At 37.4% G+C, this 16,904-nt stretch overlaps 2 protein-coding genes across 2 annotated transcripts in view; both read right to left on the bottom strand.

The window, feature by feature from the left end:
• LOC105398165 (glutamate decarboxylase) overlaps positions 1-849 on the bottom strand; it is a 54,535-nt gene extending 53,686 nt beyond the window's left edge. The window contains exon 1 of the mRNA XM_048633304.1: positions 402-849. The gene's annotated coding sequence lies outside the window, so the exon portion shown is untranslated. The remainder of the gene's footprint in view (positions 1-401) is intronic.
• A 9,069-nt stretch (positions 850-9,918) lies between these two features.
• Positions 9,919-16,787, bottom strand: LOC105398325 (zinc finger protein 564). Its single transcript, XM_048621846.1, has 5 exons — positions 16,326-16,787; positions 15,816-15,892; positions 12,835-13,012; positions 11,957-12,394; positions 9,919-11,560 (listed from the first exon to the last, which is right to left on the bottom strand). Exons 1-5 carry the CDS (start codon positions 16,658-16,660, stop codon positions 10,672-10,674), a joined length of 1,917 nt encoding a protein of 638 aa, XP_048477803.1. The 5' UTR covers positions 16,661-16,787; the 3' UTR covers positions 9,919-10,671.
• Between the last annotated feature and the right edge of the window lie 117 nt (positions 16,788-16,904).

Below are 16,904 nucleotides of genomic sequence, written 5' to 3'. Positions count from 1 at the left end.
ACATTTTGAACTTATCACTTTTTTATTCCATTTTATTTTTATTAAAATTATTTTCAATTTCAATTTGTTTTTCTTTTATTTCTTATTTTCCTTTTAATCCTACCAGTCAATTATTAAAATTATGTTGACTCCCTAAATTTTTCAATTTAAAAGAGTAGTTTGAGTAAAAATATGTGTTAGATGTCGTCAGAAAATTACATACCTAGGTGTAAAATGTGTAACTATAAAATTTAAATATTGTAGTACTGTTTTTTCATTATAAAATATGTAAAAGGAATTGTTACTATGTATGTATAGTGTACTGAGTGTATGTGGTAAATTTTTATGTGTGTAGGTACTGATAAAAAGCATGAAAAAAATAGTACATAATAAACTAATTTTTTAGATATTTAGTTACTCACCTAAAAAGCAAAGCTGAGGAATTTTATGTTCACACTTCACACCACACCAAAACACACACCACCTAGTAACTCGGTACTATGAAAAATAACTGAATATCTAAAATGTAAGCAAAAGTTTCACAAATGAAAGACTAGTAAAGACTAAGAGCTCGTAAAGAGATTCAGGAAACACTACGAAGTATGTTTCAAACTAATTCGCTTTATCTTCAAAGCCAACTAGCAACATATTCCATAGAGCTAGTGACGTCAAGAGTAGATGATTGTCGCCCTATTCAGAAACACTTTAAAAGTTGCAATTAACATTGAATACTCGTTAGTCTAATTCAGAGATAGTGAATAGGGCATGGTGTTCTGTACTTTTTTATTGTATCCTATTCTATGTGTTCTGTACTTATCAATACCTTCTGTACTTATCTATACCAATTTTGACGGCCGACTGGTGTAGTGGTTAGTCACCCTGACTGCTAAGCCGAAGGTCCCGGCTGGGGCAGATATTTGTTTAAAGACAGATATTTGTACTCGGGTCTTGGATGTTGATATTTAATATGTATCTATCTATGTATCTGTGCAGATATACCAGCTGTCCGATACCCATAACACAGGCTCTGCCTAACTTGGGGTCGGATGGCCGTGTGTGAGATGTCCCCACATATTTATTAATACCTAATTAAATTCCTTTCGGCACGGGCTATCCGTTCAATAAAGCTTTCTTTCCCAAAATATCCGTTTTAATAATACCAGATTGCCAAAACATCTGGAAAATAATCTTTTCCTACGACACCCATAATCTACAGGGTGATCACCCCCTTTCGGCTTAGTAGGTATACACTTTTTACAACACCCTGTATAAAATCAAAAGGCACATGCGATAATCGTGAAGGCTTCACTGAGTATATAACAAAGGAGTATGTCAAGTATGGTGTCTGTAGGTAGGTTTGTCATTGTTACAAAATAAATTTATCGCCATATTGTTGTTAACAGATTTTTAAAGACGTTTTAATTCTGAAATAGTACCTAAAAGTAGATAATTGTATGCAATTAAAACAAATGTCAGTTAGTGTCGTTTCTTGACTCTGCTGTGTGATTCATTTATTAATTGAAAGCAACCTTCATATAAATCATATTAATAAATTGAGACGACTAAAGACCCCAATCGTTTAATAACCTCTAGGGTAGAAATATTGTGCCACCATATAAGGTTATCTTTCATGAATTGCAGTATAATAAATACTTTAGCACTTTATATTTACCCAAATTTAATGTCTCCGCATATTTATAGTCAAATATGCAGATTAACTGAGTCCCTTGAAAAAATAGTTTATTTTTAAAATATGAATGATATCTAGAATGGGTTATGACAGTGATGTATGCAAGAGGGTAATATATCTAGATATTAAGATAATTAGGAAATACTAATTTATAAGCATAATTAAGTTTACGTAAGTATAAAGGTAAGCATCCACCTTTCGACATCGTATGCATCGCATTCAGTATTCTTTGTATAGAAATTCACACAAGTGCGTCCACTTCATCGGCATTGCCGACGCCGTTTCTCCATTGATTTGTGACAATCCGTTTGGTCCGATACGTACGATATGGATAGGTGGACCTTGCAGTCAACAAAAGAGATACTGAAAGTCACAGGTTAAAAAAAAAACAATCATTTGTCATGACTCATGCGTCAGTAGGTACTATCTAATATGCAAGTGTGAGCGCTGGGATTGTGTGGACATTTATCTCTTTTGGTGAATGTACACAATGTAACTCCGGGTGTAAATGACATCTTTCTGAACAAAATTATTTTTTATAAGCTTAATCTGAATTTGGAAATGTGTTGGCAGAAAATTATAAGTACTTACGTGTTGATTCGTATCCCATAATTAAAACTTAACTACACTTTTTAAAATGTGTTTATTGAACTAGGTAGGTACGTATACCGACCTAAATACGAGTTTAGGGTTGCGTTGATCAGTTCTATTTTTTATAATAATAATATGATGCCATTACACCTGGCAGCTACATGAATAATACAGGGTGAAATTTAATCAGTGAGCATGCCGTTACAATCCCCTGTCAACGGGAACACTGATAAAACTTCACCTTGTATAAGTTAGTTTTAATTGCAACCAAGAATAATCGTAACAAACAATATCACAAAGGTCTTCCAATGAATAGGATAAGAAAAACGTACTGTAAATAAATTAAAATACTTAAGTAGTTACTTAAGTAAATATTTATCGTTATTAAATGATATATTTTTTTGAGGAATAAGGTAAGTATTATTACTAAATATGTTAGGTTTATGGGAGAATGTGTTGATAGTTGGGTAACTTTTAATAAATATGTATAATAAGTATAGCTACTTCCATAAATATTATACGCTGCCGTTGACTCTGCTGATAGCTACCTATAGAGGAGCCTGGTTGCTAAAGTTAACAGATTAATCCGACAGTTTTAGGAAAAAGCTTGACAAAAGTGTCATATTATACAAAAACAAAGCTACTATTAACTACCTACTATCCCTTAGAGTATATTGTACTATCCGCATTTTGTTTGTCAAACCGAGATAAACATTAAATTTAACTCCATCTATTTTGTAGTATTGTTAATCATAGATTTAAACAGAAATTCATTTTAAGCTTAGTAACGCCATTGAATGCATCTACATACTTACCATAATATTTGTTACTTTAGGATCATATTGAGGATACCAAACCAACGTAGGTAAGTACTTTAAGATCAATCATATCATCGACCTACACAAATTGTTATAGGTTCGGTATGTATGTAATTATGTATGAATCTTACCTACCACGTTAGATTAAGCCTCAACACATCATTAAAATATTTTATAAATTCAAATATCCCCTTTACTCTACATAGGTATATGTAATTGAAAATTATTCCACTGAATCTAAATTGTTATGTAGGTATGTGTCGTGGTTCTCATAAATATAAATACCTAAATAAATATCTGTACCTAGTATGTAGTAGGTATGTAGTATGTATTATTAATGAATTTCATAGAATTCCTACGTGTCTTAGCAATCCTAAACACTATCGCTTTTAATGTATTAGAGGCATTAACTACCTGAATATCGATGTATTATACCTCCCTCTTTTACTCAATAAATCTCTCATTCACCCAAAGGTTGCCTGGAAGAGATCGCTTTTAGCGATAAGGCCGCCTATTATGCTTACTCCATTTGTTATTTAATGTATGTTATGTTCAATAAAGTTATATTGTATTGTAATACCTACTCTTACTGTAAAAAGCAAAATTGAAAAGTTTTACTCACAGTAAAAAAAAACAAAAATCAGACATAAATATCGGTTAAGTACCTACACCTAGTACTCAACTCCACTCTTTGCCATTGTATTATTTAGATAAGAATCTTGTTGTTTAGTTATCACTGGTATCAACATCTGGATAATCACGGTGCATCCAACCTTGCTTAAGATAGGTAGGTATAAATTTAATAGGTTTTCCTCTTTATGATCGAAGGTTTTCCTATCTAAACTACGTTCATCATCATTTCACCACATCATTCATCACGATTCACGATCCATCACGTCCCCATTGCTGGGGCACGGGTCTTCTTAGAATGAAGGAAGGATTTAGGCCTAGTCCACCACGCTGGCCTAGTGCGGGTTGGTGGACCCCAACACAAGCAAGCTTGTGCTGAGAGAGTTGCAGTTGTCGGGTAAGTGGGCAACCCGACTGTCAGATGTTTTCAAGCTGCCCGAAGGCCTCTGACTAAGTTTAACGACATCATGTAGTGCCCAAATGGTGTATACTGGTTAGTGACCGTGACATGAAGGTGCCGGGTTCGATTTCCAGCCGGGGCAGATAATTTTTTGAAGAGATTTGCACTCGGGTCTTGCGTGGTGATATGTATGTATCTGTGTAGGTAGATATATTACAGCTTGGAGTCGGATGGCCGTGTTTGAGATGTCCCCACATTATTAATATTACTATTATTGTAGTTACGCAATACCTAAGTATGTATATCAATATTTAAAATGTCTTCCAATGATAAAATTTTAGTCTGTATCTGTTTTTTCGTTGTCTTCCCAAATCCCTGTGATATTTTAGTGTGTCAAAGTAACCTAATCGTTGTTGTTGTCTAGCTAAGTATGTTTTGATTAATGTGAGTGTAAAATGTGTAAAATAAATGTGTTTAGTCCTAAAATTTTCGCACGTTATGTATTATTTTAAAGATAAAATATTTAGTTACACAAAAATCACAAGATGAAGGTAATTATAGGCCAACCTATGTGCAGAGAAGTACCTTCATAGATACAGAAGTAAGGGTCACCGAAAACGAAGTAAAAGTTTAGAGTTTATAATAATTATAAATTTCCTCTGCTTGTAACTTGTAATGGGCTTATTGTTAAATTTTGTGTAATTTACACTGCCGGGCAATGAAATAGTTCCACCTCCAATTGCCGACAAAAACCTTAATATCTCCTAAGATATAGAACCTAGCTTCATGAATTAAAAAGTTTAATGAAATATAGTTTATTATGCAAACATTTTTAAATGCAAACTCTTTTTAATAGTGTTATTTTCGAAGCCATGGATAAAAAAAGATAAGAAGCAAAATTTTCGGGTTTGAAAGTTTAGGAAAACATTTGCTTCGTTTTTAGTTTTGCTTTTTATTTCATTCTTTTTTTTTGTCGTTGTGAAATAATTATGAAATTGTAAAGTCTTGCGGCTCTCGTACCCGTAAATCATGCCTGTATCACGCGAGGATTGTGCGAAAATTATCACCATGGTGGAAATGGGAACCAGCCAAAGAAATGCTGCCAGAATAATTGGCGTGACTCATACTACTGTACGACGAGTGATCTAAAGGTTTAGGGAGACTGGATTAAACCTGAGAAGACCAGGTACTGGCAAGCCAAGGTGCACAACGGTCCGAAAAGATCGATTCACTGCGGAAATCATGTTAAGAAATCGACATCAGACGGGAGTAGCCGTTCAACAACAACTTCTAGAAGTTCGAAGGGAGCCAATAAGCGAGGGGATAGTCAGGAGACGTCTTGCCGAAAGAAGATTAAAGCTTTACAGGCCAGCAAATGGCCCAAAACTGGAACGGCATCATAAAGTTGCCCGATTGCAATACGCCCGTAATCATACAGAATGGGATGAGGACGAATGGGGCAGAGTGATGTTCTCAGATGAGTCATAATTCATGCTGTACCATCGTGATGGAAGGAAAAGAGTATACCGACCACCAGGAGAACATTTTTCACAAGTATGTTTTGAAGAAAAAGTGGCACACGGCGGAGGCAGCTTTCGCGTGCGGGCGGGTATCTCTGCAGAGGGTCGAACAGCGTTAGTTCCAATCGAGAACGGGACCCTAACTACTGTGATATACACCAATGAGGTCCTCAATGAACATGCTGGTCCGTTTTTGGCCAATATGGGCGAGAATGCAATGTTCATGCACGATAATACACGGGCGCACACTGCTCAAGTTGTAAATGAGTATCTTCATGACGTAGGAATCCACAAAATGGAGTGGCCTGCAAGGAGCCACGGTTTGAATCCCATTGAGCATGCTTGGGACGAGCTTGACAGACCTGTGAGAGACCGAGTTCCACCTCCAATTACACTTCGTGGCTTGAAAGGCGCGCTCATCAAAGAATGGGAGAACATTCCTCAGCATATGCTGAGGAATCTGGTATTTAGCATGCCCAATCGCGTAGAAGCTGTATTGAGAGCATGTGGAGGAAATACCAAGTACTGAGTTATCAAAATACCACGTTTACAACTAATAAACGCATAATTAGAGATTTAGTTTTATTTGCCAAATGCCCCATTTTTTGAAAAACATTTAATTTAATTTTTTATTACAATATTTAAGTTTTTACATGGGAATATTCTGATGCGCAATTAAATATTCTTCAATATTGCAGAAGGCGTCATTAAGCTAGCATTTTCCGTTTAGGATTAATTTGGTGTTATATCAGTGGAACTATTTCATTGCCCGGCAGTGTATTATTCACAACTATGTATGTGAAAAAAAAATGTGCTTATGCAAATACATAGTTGTTACTTTGTTTCTCGTCAGCGTTTATGTTTAATTTTATATTCCTTTAACAATTGTTTCGCTTTGTATGCTCACGTGTGTAACATCTGAATAAATGAATATTAGTGAATGGCTTATTTCATTTATCTATGTCCAATTAGTTATGCAACTATCGAAAAGTTACTTAAATTAGGTACGCGATTGTGAAAAATGCCTTAGTGGAAATTTCCGAGTATTGGAATAAAAACTAAATTAATCTAAATTAGAATATAGGTTAATACACTCGCGAGCAACCAAATCGACTCAAGCCTTGACGGCGCAAACATACATTAATACAAGTAAAATTATGAATAGAAATAATAAAAATGATATGTCATTTAAAAGCTTAAGATGTCAGCTTTAATTTGATATCATTATTATTGAAATCCATTCATCATTTTTGAAATAAATGATGTCTGAACGCAATTGTAGGAAAAACGGGAATTTAGGAAAAAAGGGTATGGGTATCGTATTATACAAATTAAACAAAAAATGTTAAGATAAAAATTTATTTATTTAAATCAATACTTTGTATTGCCCCCTCTTGCCCTAATTACAGCCTGCAGCCTGTTTCTCATAGACCTTATCAACTTTTTGACAGTTTCCTGAGGAATGCCGTCCCACTCCTCTAATAAAGCTGTCTTCAGCTCGTCCACGCTTGCAGGGACTGGATTCCTGGCCCGAACTCTTCTTTTGAGCTCGTCCCATAAGTGTTCGATGGGATTCAGGTCAGGACTGAGCGCAGGCCAGTCCATCGTGCGCAATTCCTTCTCTCTCAGAAACTGCCGACTGACTCGTGCCGTGTGGCAGCGGGCATTGTCGTGCATTAGCACGAAGTCTTCACCGACAAATTCTGCATAGGGCACAACATGACCGAGTAGAATGTCGGTGATGTACCGATCAGCTGTTAACCCGCCTCCTCGGCCGCCTCCAGGCACGAAAACAAGTGCGGTTTTTCCCTCTAGAGAAATACCAGCCCACATCATGCAGGAACCGCCGCCATATGCTACTGTTTCAGCGAAACAACATTGGGCAAATCGTTCCCCCGGACGCCGGTAGACCCGGCCTCTCCTGTCACTGCCATGCAGACACACTCTGCACTCATCAGTAAACAGGACCGACCGCCATTGCGCAATGCTCCAATCGAGATGCTCTCGAGCAAACTGAAGACGCGCTTGTCGGTGGCCTGCAGTCAATTTGGGGCCTGATGCAGGTCTTTTTGGTGTCAAGTTGGCTTCCTTCAAGCGTCTTCTCACTGTCCACTCGCTGACAGCCACTTGTCGTACACGTCTCAGTTCTTGCTGCACATCAACGCCCGTAAGGTGTCGATTGCGCAGCGAGGTTGAGACAATGAAGCGGTCGTCTCTCTCTGAAGTGCAGCGGTGGCGGCCCGTTCTTGGTCTTCGATTGAAGGCACCAGTCTCTTGGAACCGTCTGTATACTCGGGATACAGCAGACTGGCTCAAGTGGAGCTGGGCAGCGACTGCTCGCTGACTTAACCCTTGTTGCAGCAAGGCAACAACTTGAGCAGCTTCTTCTGGTGTGGTATCCATGGGTTTGCGAAAACAAGGAATACAATGCAACGAGATGTGTACCGGTCAACTTGCAACAAGCGACTGATAAGGTACACCGGATGTGGAAAGGTTTTATAGCGGGATCAGGTAGCGCAAGGCGTGGATTCCTAATGAGGTAATTAACACTGACGGGCAATTAAAATGCGTCATTAAATCTGCGCTTAGTTTTTTTTTATGGTATTGATCTTAATTGAAAGCCTAATTCTTCAGCTTTCGAATGACATATCACTTTTATATTTACCATTTATCGTTTTAGGAAAATCAATGTATATGTGCGCCGTGAAGGCTTGAGTCGATTTGGTTGCTCGCGAGTGTAGTAGTTAGTAACAGTAGGTATTATTGAATATATATTAATACATCTATATGTATAAAAGAAAAAAGTGACTGATTGGACATCAACGCATAGCCCAAACAGCTCAAGCTACAATCATCATCAAAGCACGTAGGTTCCTTGGGTAGTGTAAGCATAGTGAGCACTAAGAAAGGAATTATTGAAGTCCCACGGAAATGGTAATTAGCGAAAAAAAAAACTAAAACATTAAACATATTATTTAAAAAAATCGGACTCTCAACCACAGTTCATCAAATAAAAAAAAATCATGTAATTTATTTAAAACAAAAATATATAGGTAGTAAGTTTATCAAACAAACCATTTCAATCATGCATTTTTAAAACAAAAAATGGTTTGTTTGATTCGCCTTAAAAAGTTTTCCCGTGGGAATTCCGGGATAAAAAGTAGCCTTTCAAAAGTAAAGTAGTTCTTTCCCAGGGTCTAGACCGTATGTATACCAAATTTCATTCAAATCCGTTCAGTAGTTTCGGCGTGGAAGAGTAACAGACAGACAGACAGACAGACACAGTTACTTTCGCATTTATAATATTAGTTAGGATTTGCAACTACAGTAAGTTCACCAAATAAAACATTTCAATCATGCAATTTTTTTTAAACAAATATATATCATATTTGCAGGTGTCGGTCTGCATACTAAGCTATGTATATTATATTAAAGAAGGATACATTTTGCGATAGGTGCATTTTGCGACAGGTACATTTTTCGACAGGTGCATTTTGCGATAGGTACATTATGCTAATAAAAATAAAATCTCCGCGGTGCATTTTGCGATAGGTACATTATGCTCCTGAACGTTTCCATGCAGATCTTGTTATCTCTTGTCTATTCCTGAACAACACAGTGCAGCTTTTAGCAGTTTACGCTAAATGCTGGAATCACCTTTCACCGCCCGTGCGAGACCTAAAATAGAAGCCAGTATTATTATGGAATGTTACTAAACATATTATATACTTGATTTGCAGAACGAACTGTAGGTAATCTTTAGGCTTTTGTACCTTGTCAAACTCACAAACTGCCTATTCAAACATTGACGGTTTGTTATGTAGTCAGTTTGACAAGGTGCAAAAGTGTATAGCTACTTATGCAGCTGACCTATGTGATAATTTAATGTGTTTTTTTCTTACTTGACATGTCCCGAATGCTTGTTATTGAAGGCTTTTGTTGTTTTCTCACTTAATTTATCACTTTTCTCTATAATAATTTTTTGTCCTATTCCGTGAGAACAACCCTCAGCTGAGAACTATAAAATGAAACGGTAAACAGACAATTTATTATCAACCTACCCATTCTTTTTTCATGTATAAAATTATATAATTTTAGTTATGAAATACAAAATCTCAATGACTTTGTAGATGCAGAGATCATTTTAGGTCCTACAGACTTTTATTTTCGCCGGTAATATCGGTAAGTTCTAAAAGGCTATAAAGGTAAAGAGGGTATTTAAATGCCTATAAAATTAAATATATAAAAATATTTTTAATGTAAAATTTGATATTATTTTATTAGAGTTTTTGTTTCTTTGATAACCTTAGCCTAATCTTAAGCAATAAAATTCATTTATTAGTTATTACATTAAAGTAATCATTAAATATAAAACTCAAATTAGCCCATAACATTACATCTTAACATCTAAATCTATAAAATTTACTCTAATAAATACCTAATCAAATACAATATTGGTCTATACAGTGTATTTCGATAAAGTGATGCTATATGTTGTTTATAAGTACCTTAATAATATAATAGGCACCTATAATATTGTGATTTTTTACGCAGTACATAAAAACACACGATTGAAAAGCTTATTTGATACAATTTCCGAATTCGTAATTTGTAAAACTACTTAATGCCCAAATAAATTTACAAAATGTGTACAAAAAGCAGCACTATTGCGACTATTTACAGCCAACTTCTTACAATTTGAAGATTTAGTTAGAATTTTAACAACTATAACTCTCAGACTGTAATACCATAATCCATAATTAAACTAAAGATAAAAACAAACTGTACATCTAACAACAGAGAACACTTCAATGACGAAAGAACGAAAGCTGTCATAGGACTCGTGCTATATTTTACAAAGTTTAGTGCCAATTTTTCCATAGTCGGTTATCTAACCGACAGGGATTGATTTATAAATTAAACGTCATCTCCATGTATCAAAAATCAATCTGGTTATGCTCTAACCGACTATGGCGAAATTACCTCTTAACATCCGGTACTTAATACCTTCGCTTGTCTACATATAACTATATTATATATAATCTAATTATCATCATCATCATCAGCTTTAGGTCGCTTCGTGCGGCGCCGAGTTGTAGCTAAAATTTGCTGCGTCCATTCCTTAGCTTTACTCAAATCATCTACCTTATTAGGCAATCCAGTCTTAGGGTTTATCGGCAGCTTCCCTATAGGAGTCAACTTGCTTTTAGCTATAGTCATGCCGTGTTTCCTCTTCATGTGCTTGTTACAATTCGACCAATTCGCGAAATCCATAGTACACTCAGTACAAGAATACGGTCTGGCCCCCGTGTGTTGGTTCTCGTGGGTCTTCAAAACGTTTTTGTGACGGAAACACTTATCGCAAAACTGGCAGCGGAATGGCATTTCGTCCGTATGCATTATACTGTGGTTCTTCAACTGCTCTTTTAGCCTAAAAGTTCTCTTGCAAACAGCGCACTCGAACGGCTTGTCAGCGTAATGCGTTTTCACATGTTTTTTCAAACGAATTATAGTCAGGAATGACCTTTTGCAGACCTCACACACCCAAGAGTTAGTGTTGCTGTGTATAATCAGATGCGCTGTCAACGAGCTTTTCGTGTAAAAAGCTTTTCCGCACTTATCGCACGTATGGTCTCTTTTTCTCTCCGTGTGCAGTTTCAAATGATTCTGGAACCTTCTGACGCATTTACTCACATGATTACAGATGCGACAGGTCAAATCTTCAGTTGTCACTGGTCGTTCCTTCTTTTTGAACGGTACGGCTTTAGGCATAGGCGAGTCGTATTTGGCGATATGGTTCTGGAGTTCTCCAAAGTCTGGCAGTATGAGCCCGCATCCGTCGCAGCCTTTCTGTAGTCCTTCAAAATGCGTGTCGATGTGGGCTGACTCTTGGCCGGGCTCGAATTTGTGGTTGCAGTATTCGCAGAATTGCCTGCGGAGGAATTTAGCGTAAGTAAACTGAGTTTTCATTAAAGTTTGTCATTTGAAAATTGGTAACGATTGGGTGTAGTTTATAGGAATGTCTGGCTTTTTGCATAGATTTAGAAACATAAAATGTTATTTACTTAATTAAACTTAAACTTATGCTTGTTGACACAGATGGTCACTATCACCCACTTATGAATACCATAGACAATAATAGGGTGCATGAAAGTAGCCTCGGAGTGACGTATCAACTGTATGTTATATACCATATGTTGGGCGCACCCTGGCCATTCAGCACCTGACTAATATGAACGGTTAATCTTCTACCATAGTGACAAACCCTAGTCCAGCTCTACTGTTGTCACCAACATACTAAGAAGTACTTATAAAAATATATACTCACTTAAGATACGGCCTATGCTTCCTAATATGATCCACAAACGTCTTGAAACAATCCATAGACTCATCACAGTCACTACACTGCAATGCAAAGCACTTAGAATGCGTCTCCATACTATGCAACCTCAAAGCGGCCATATTCTCAAACTCAGAATCACAGATTAAACACTCCCAACTATACCCGGTCCACGAAGTGTCATCCTTGTCATTTGGTTCACAGACTATAATTTTCTCGACAGTTTTCTTTTTTCTTTTGCGGATGACAGTTGCGTTTCTCATCATGAGGTTTTTGTATTGGATGACGTGTTTGGTTAGGGATTGCGTGGTTTTGAATATTTCCCCGCAGCGCGGGCAGGCTCGTTGGGATGAGATGTGTTTGTCGATGTGGCTTTTTGCTAGTTCTGGGTTTGATAGCTTCTTGTTGCAGTAGTGACAGTAGTTCCTGGAAAAATATATAAAATTCTGTAATTAAGTTAATACAATGGGATCATGTCAGGCATTGGGTGGGAGCAATCTAAAAGGCCACTCATGCTATTTACTAATTGTTTATTTCTGAAGTAAAAATTTATATAGTGCGCTAGAGTCGCCATCTAGCGGTACTTATGTTCAAATGCCATTGGACAAAAAAATCGTTTATGTTTTTCACTCCCTCAGAGAACTTTTTGGAAAGTTTTCTCACCGTATGGGTATAGTGAAATGGAAATACGAGTAGTAGTTTACTTTACTTTAAAAAGTTACACCATAGAAGCTTGCTACGCTAGGGAGACTCGGCACTGCACTAGCTCTGCGCCTTACAAATTACGTTGATATTCCCTCCTCCGACGGTTATGAAATACCAACTCTAATCACTCATCACCTCACAACAGTCTCAAAAGCCCTCACCTCAACCCGCTCCTATGCCCTCGAATATGCGCCGCATACGTCTCAAAGTTCCCGAACTTCTCGTCACAGTCCCCGCACTGCAGCGCGTTGCACATCTTGTGGTCCCGCTTCGTGTGGTCCCGGAGCTCGTTCATGGAGGGGAAGGAGGAGGGGCAGCACGCGCAGTGGAAGATGTAGCCTGGGGGGGAAGGAATACATAAATATAAATAAATAAATAAATAAATAATTCTTTATTGCACACAAACACAGAAATTACAATAGAATATGCACAACATCGACGGTACAAATGGCGGCCTTATTACTATGAGTAATTTCCTCCAGACTAACTCTGAGGAGAGAAATTATACAGAAAAAAGGGGAAAGTGCAAAAAAATCCAAAAAATATACAGGGTTATTGGTAAGTAGACCTGCTTTTCTGGACGCTTCCGTGCTTCGGACGGCACGTTAAGCCGTGGGTCCCGGTTGCTGCTTCGGTAGCAGTCGTTAAGCCTAGTCAGAGGCCTTCAGGCGGCTTGAAAACATCTGACAGTCGGGTTGCCCACTTACCCGACAACTCTCTCAGCACAAGCTTGCTTGTGTTGGGGTCCACCAACCCGCACTTGGCCAGCGTGGTGGACTAGGCCTAAACCCTTCCTTCATTGGAAGGAGACCCGTGCCCCAGCAGTGGGGACGTAATGGGTCGTGATGAGACGAAGGCATTTCCAGGCGATTGAACCCAATAATGCATTATACGAAACTTACCATTTCTAAGAAATTTAATATTTAGTTTTTTTTTTAATTTTGCCAAAATTTTATGCTTAAAACCGAAAATAAAAAAAAAAGCCAGATTTCAATAATTTTTTTGGTTGTTTTGCATAAGTAACACCTTACTAAACTAATAAAAATAATCAAATGTGCATTATTCGACTTAAATTAGACATAATACCTCAAAATAGTTAAACATTTTGAAAAAATATTCATAACGCAAAAACAAATAGGTAAATTAAATTTAAAAAGAATTTCATATGACATTTTTTTGTACACTTCAGCTTAAAAACATGGTCAACTAATAAGCTTTCAAACAAGATAATTCAATATCAATTCGATTAAGGTTTCACCAAGATATGGCCAAAATTTAAACCTAATCTATACCTAGTAATAGGTAATATAAAGTACATACAACATACTAATACAAATACATATATAGAAATAAATAAATATTATACTGTATTGTACCTTCATTATTTTTTTAGTCAATAACCAACATGCAATCAGTCTTGAGTGACGTGCAGTTGTTTAATGTGTACGAGGGCGATACCGAAATGATCGGGAATAGAAAAAAGTACAAAGATATCATAATATTATTTACTTTTATTGTTTTTCAAAGTAGTCTCCGTGACATTCAATGCACTTTTTCATTCGATTAAACCAATCATTGAAACAGTAATTCCAGTCTGAAGTGGATACTGTCAAAACAGCTGATTTGTAAGCTTCGACCGCCTCTTCTGGGCCGCTAAACCGTTGACCACGTAGCATATCTTTAATTCTTGGGAATGTAAAATAATCATTGGGGCTCAGATCAGGGCTATACGGAGGATGGTCCATCAACTCCACGTTTTCCATATTTAAAAACGTTCTTGTTTTGCGAGCGGTATGAGAGCTTGCATTATCGTGGTGAAGGATTATACGACGATTCGGGTTAGTTTTACGAAGTTCTCTTACGACTTCCGGCACACAAACTGTTGTGTACCAATCAGCAGTAACCGTCCTTTGTTCTTGTAATGGAATCGTAGCCACATGGCCAGTTTTCGATACAAACGAAGCGACCATTTTTTTCGACACGCTGCGTGAGCGAATAACTTTTGTTGGCTTGACCTCACCTTCGAAGACCCAAACTGCCGATTGATGTTTTCTTTCGGGCTCATATGAATAAATCCACGATTCATCACCAGAGACGATATTGTAGACAGCATTTGAACTGCCTCCATTGAACCGTTGCAGAGAAGATCGACACCAATTAACACGAGCCGACTTTTGTTCCTCGGCCAAACGGTGGGGCACCCAGCGCGAAACTAACTTCTTGACACCCAGTTCTTCATGTAAAATGGTTTGAATGGCTGTCATACCAATGCTGAGAGAAGCCCGAATCTGCTCGTATGTCACATGTCTATCTTCTTTTATTAACTGGCGTACAGCATCGATGTTATCTTGTGTTACCGCTGTTTTTGGCCGACCAGTAGAAGGGACTGTGGTAAGAGAGGAACGTCCACGGCGAAACTCAGAATACCAACGATATATAGTCGTTTTACTTGGTGCTTCAAGTTTATAAATAGAAACAAGCTCGGCGAGACATTGTTCTTGAGATAAACCTCGACGAAAGTTGTGAAAAATTATTGCACGGAAATGTTCCCGCGTAAGCTCCATTTTTTACACCGACTTGTCAAATTCAAATGGTCAATACTCTTTTATTTTTTACTTTTTTTAAAATTCGAAAATGGAATTATGTTTGAAAAAACACTACATTTGATACACCAAAAAGGTTTCACTCTAATTTATTCCTAAGTATTCTATTCCCGATCTTTTCGGTGTAGCCCTCGTATTTTTTGTATATTGTTTGTTATTTACCTATAATACTGTTAATGCACAATTTACAAAAGCAGATGTAGAATCAGGTGGACTTAATGCTAAGAGCATTCTCTACCACTCAACCTGCAGGAGGTTCAGAAGCAGAAAGTAGGGATATATCATGAAGTCTTGTGACGTTTGATTGACTGGTATATGAAAATTGCCTGATGGAAATCTCAATATGCCACAAAATGTCAATAGGAACATCTGCATTGATATTGTAGAAATCCATGATTCATACATCCAAACAGACATCTAGAAACTTTACAAGCCACTGGCTGATTTGTGTGATGATGAGGAGATATACATCACATGCAGTGGCAGTGGACTGCTATAGGCTGATGATGATGTGGAAAGAAGAATACAAGTATACTGACCAGTCCATGATGGGTCAGCTGGCTCAGCCTCCGGCCGCTTCAATGTTATTGACTTGGCAGAAGCAGCTGCACCCTCACTGAAAAAAACAACAAAATTGTTATGTTAACTAAGAATAAATACATGTCTTAAAACAAGTGTTTGCACAGGCTGGGATTTCAAGCCAGGACCTCAGCTTAGAATTCAGTATTAATAATGTACAAGTAGTTAGTAAAAAAATATGTTAATCAGAAAAAAAAAACATGAGTAAAAGCATTTGACTTTGACTTTAACCACTCCACTGAGCCATGCAGTCAGGCAGGCTGCTACTCTTTAATCCCAAGAGGCATTCACTCAATCTGTGCATTTGAATCTATATATTTGTATCCCTTTAAGTAGGTACAGTCAGCTGTATAAGTAGGTATACTGAAAATGTTTTAAAATAGGCAGTTTGTGAGTTTGACAAGATACAAAAGTGTACAGCTACTTATGCAGCTGACTGTACATTTCTTAGAAAGTCAATTTATACTAACCGTGCCTCCTCCTTGAACTTAAGGCAGCTGGAAGAGGCTACAGGGGGCTCCAATTTCACATGTTCAAACACAGGGACCCCCTGAGTGAGACTCAGCTGCGCGCTCCTGACTTTCAGCAAGAACTCGTGAGATTTCAACAGCAAGCCGTAGCAAGACAAGCATATCGTCTTCGGCAGAAGGTTTTCAGGCGACAAATCGATATAATTAGCGTGAACGAAGGACAAAATATCGGATATTTGTTGAAAGAATGTTGGATCGGTGTTAATGTGCATTATGCAGTCGTCGAGCTTCGGTTCCGCACAGAAACGACAGTAAGTCCGTCTGAACCCCTCCATTTTGGCTTGAGAGGCCTAGAAACACATAAATAGAGCTTATTTACGTTAATAACACTGCTATTTAATAAAAACAAATAGCCAAATTCAATAAACTTTGGCCAGCCAGCAAAATTTTGCACACAGATTATTCTACGCATAGACAAGACAAACAAATGACAATAGCACACAGACCATTTGCATTTTTTTATTGGTTGGCCATAGTCGAGGACTCATATATCGTTACCGTTTCTCATAATCATGTAGG

This window comes from Plutella xylostella, chromosome 2 (genome assembly GCF_932276165.1).
Source record: "Plutella xylostella chromosome 2, ilPluXylo3.1, whole genome shotgun sequence".
In the NCBI taxonomy this organism is placed as follows: Eukaryota; Metazoa; Arthropoda; class Insecta; order Lepidoptera; family Plutellidae; genus Plutella; species Plutella xylostella.
Note: the sequence above shows the minus strand (reverse complement) of the source record. Positions and strands in the feature narration are given on the sequence as shown.

Bases quoted from the DNA above. Each gene is read 5' to 3' on its own strand.
- LOC105398325 (XM_048621846.1), bottom strand. From the start codon at position 16,660: ATGGAGGGGTTCAGACGGACTTACTGTCGTTTCTGTGCGGAACCGAAG. The intron at 15,893-16,325 runs GTTAGTATAAAT...TGTTTTTTTCAG, and splicing joins AAGTTCAAGGAGGAGGCACG to TGAGGGTGCAGCTGCTTCTG. The intron at 12,395-12,834 runs GTGAGGGCTTTT...ATATTTTTCCAG, and splicing joins GGGCATAGGAGCGGGTTGAG to GAACTACTGTCACTACTGCA.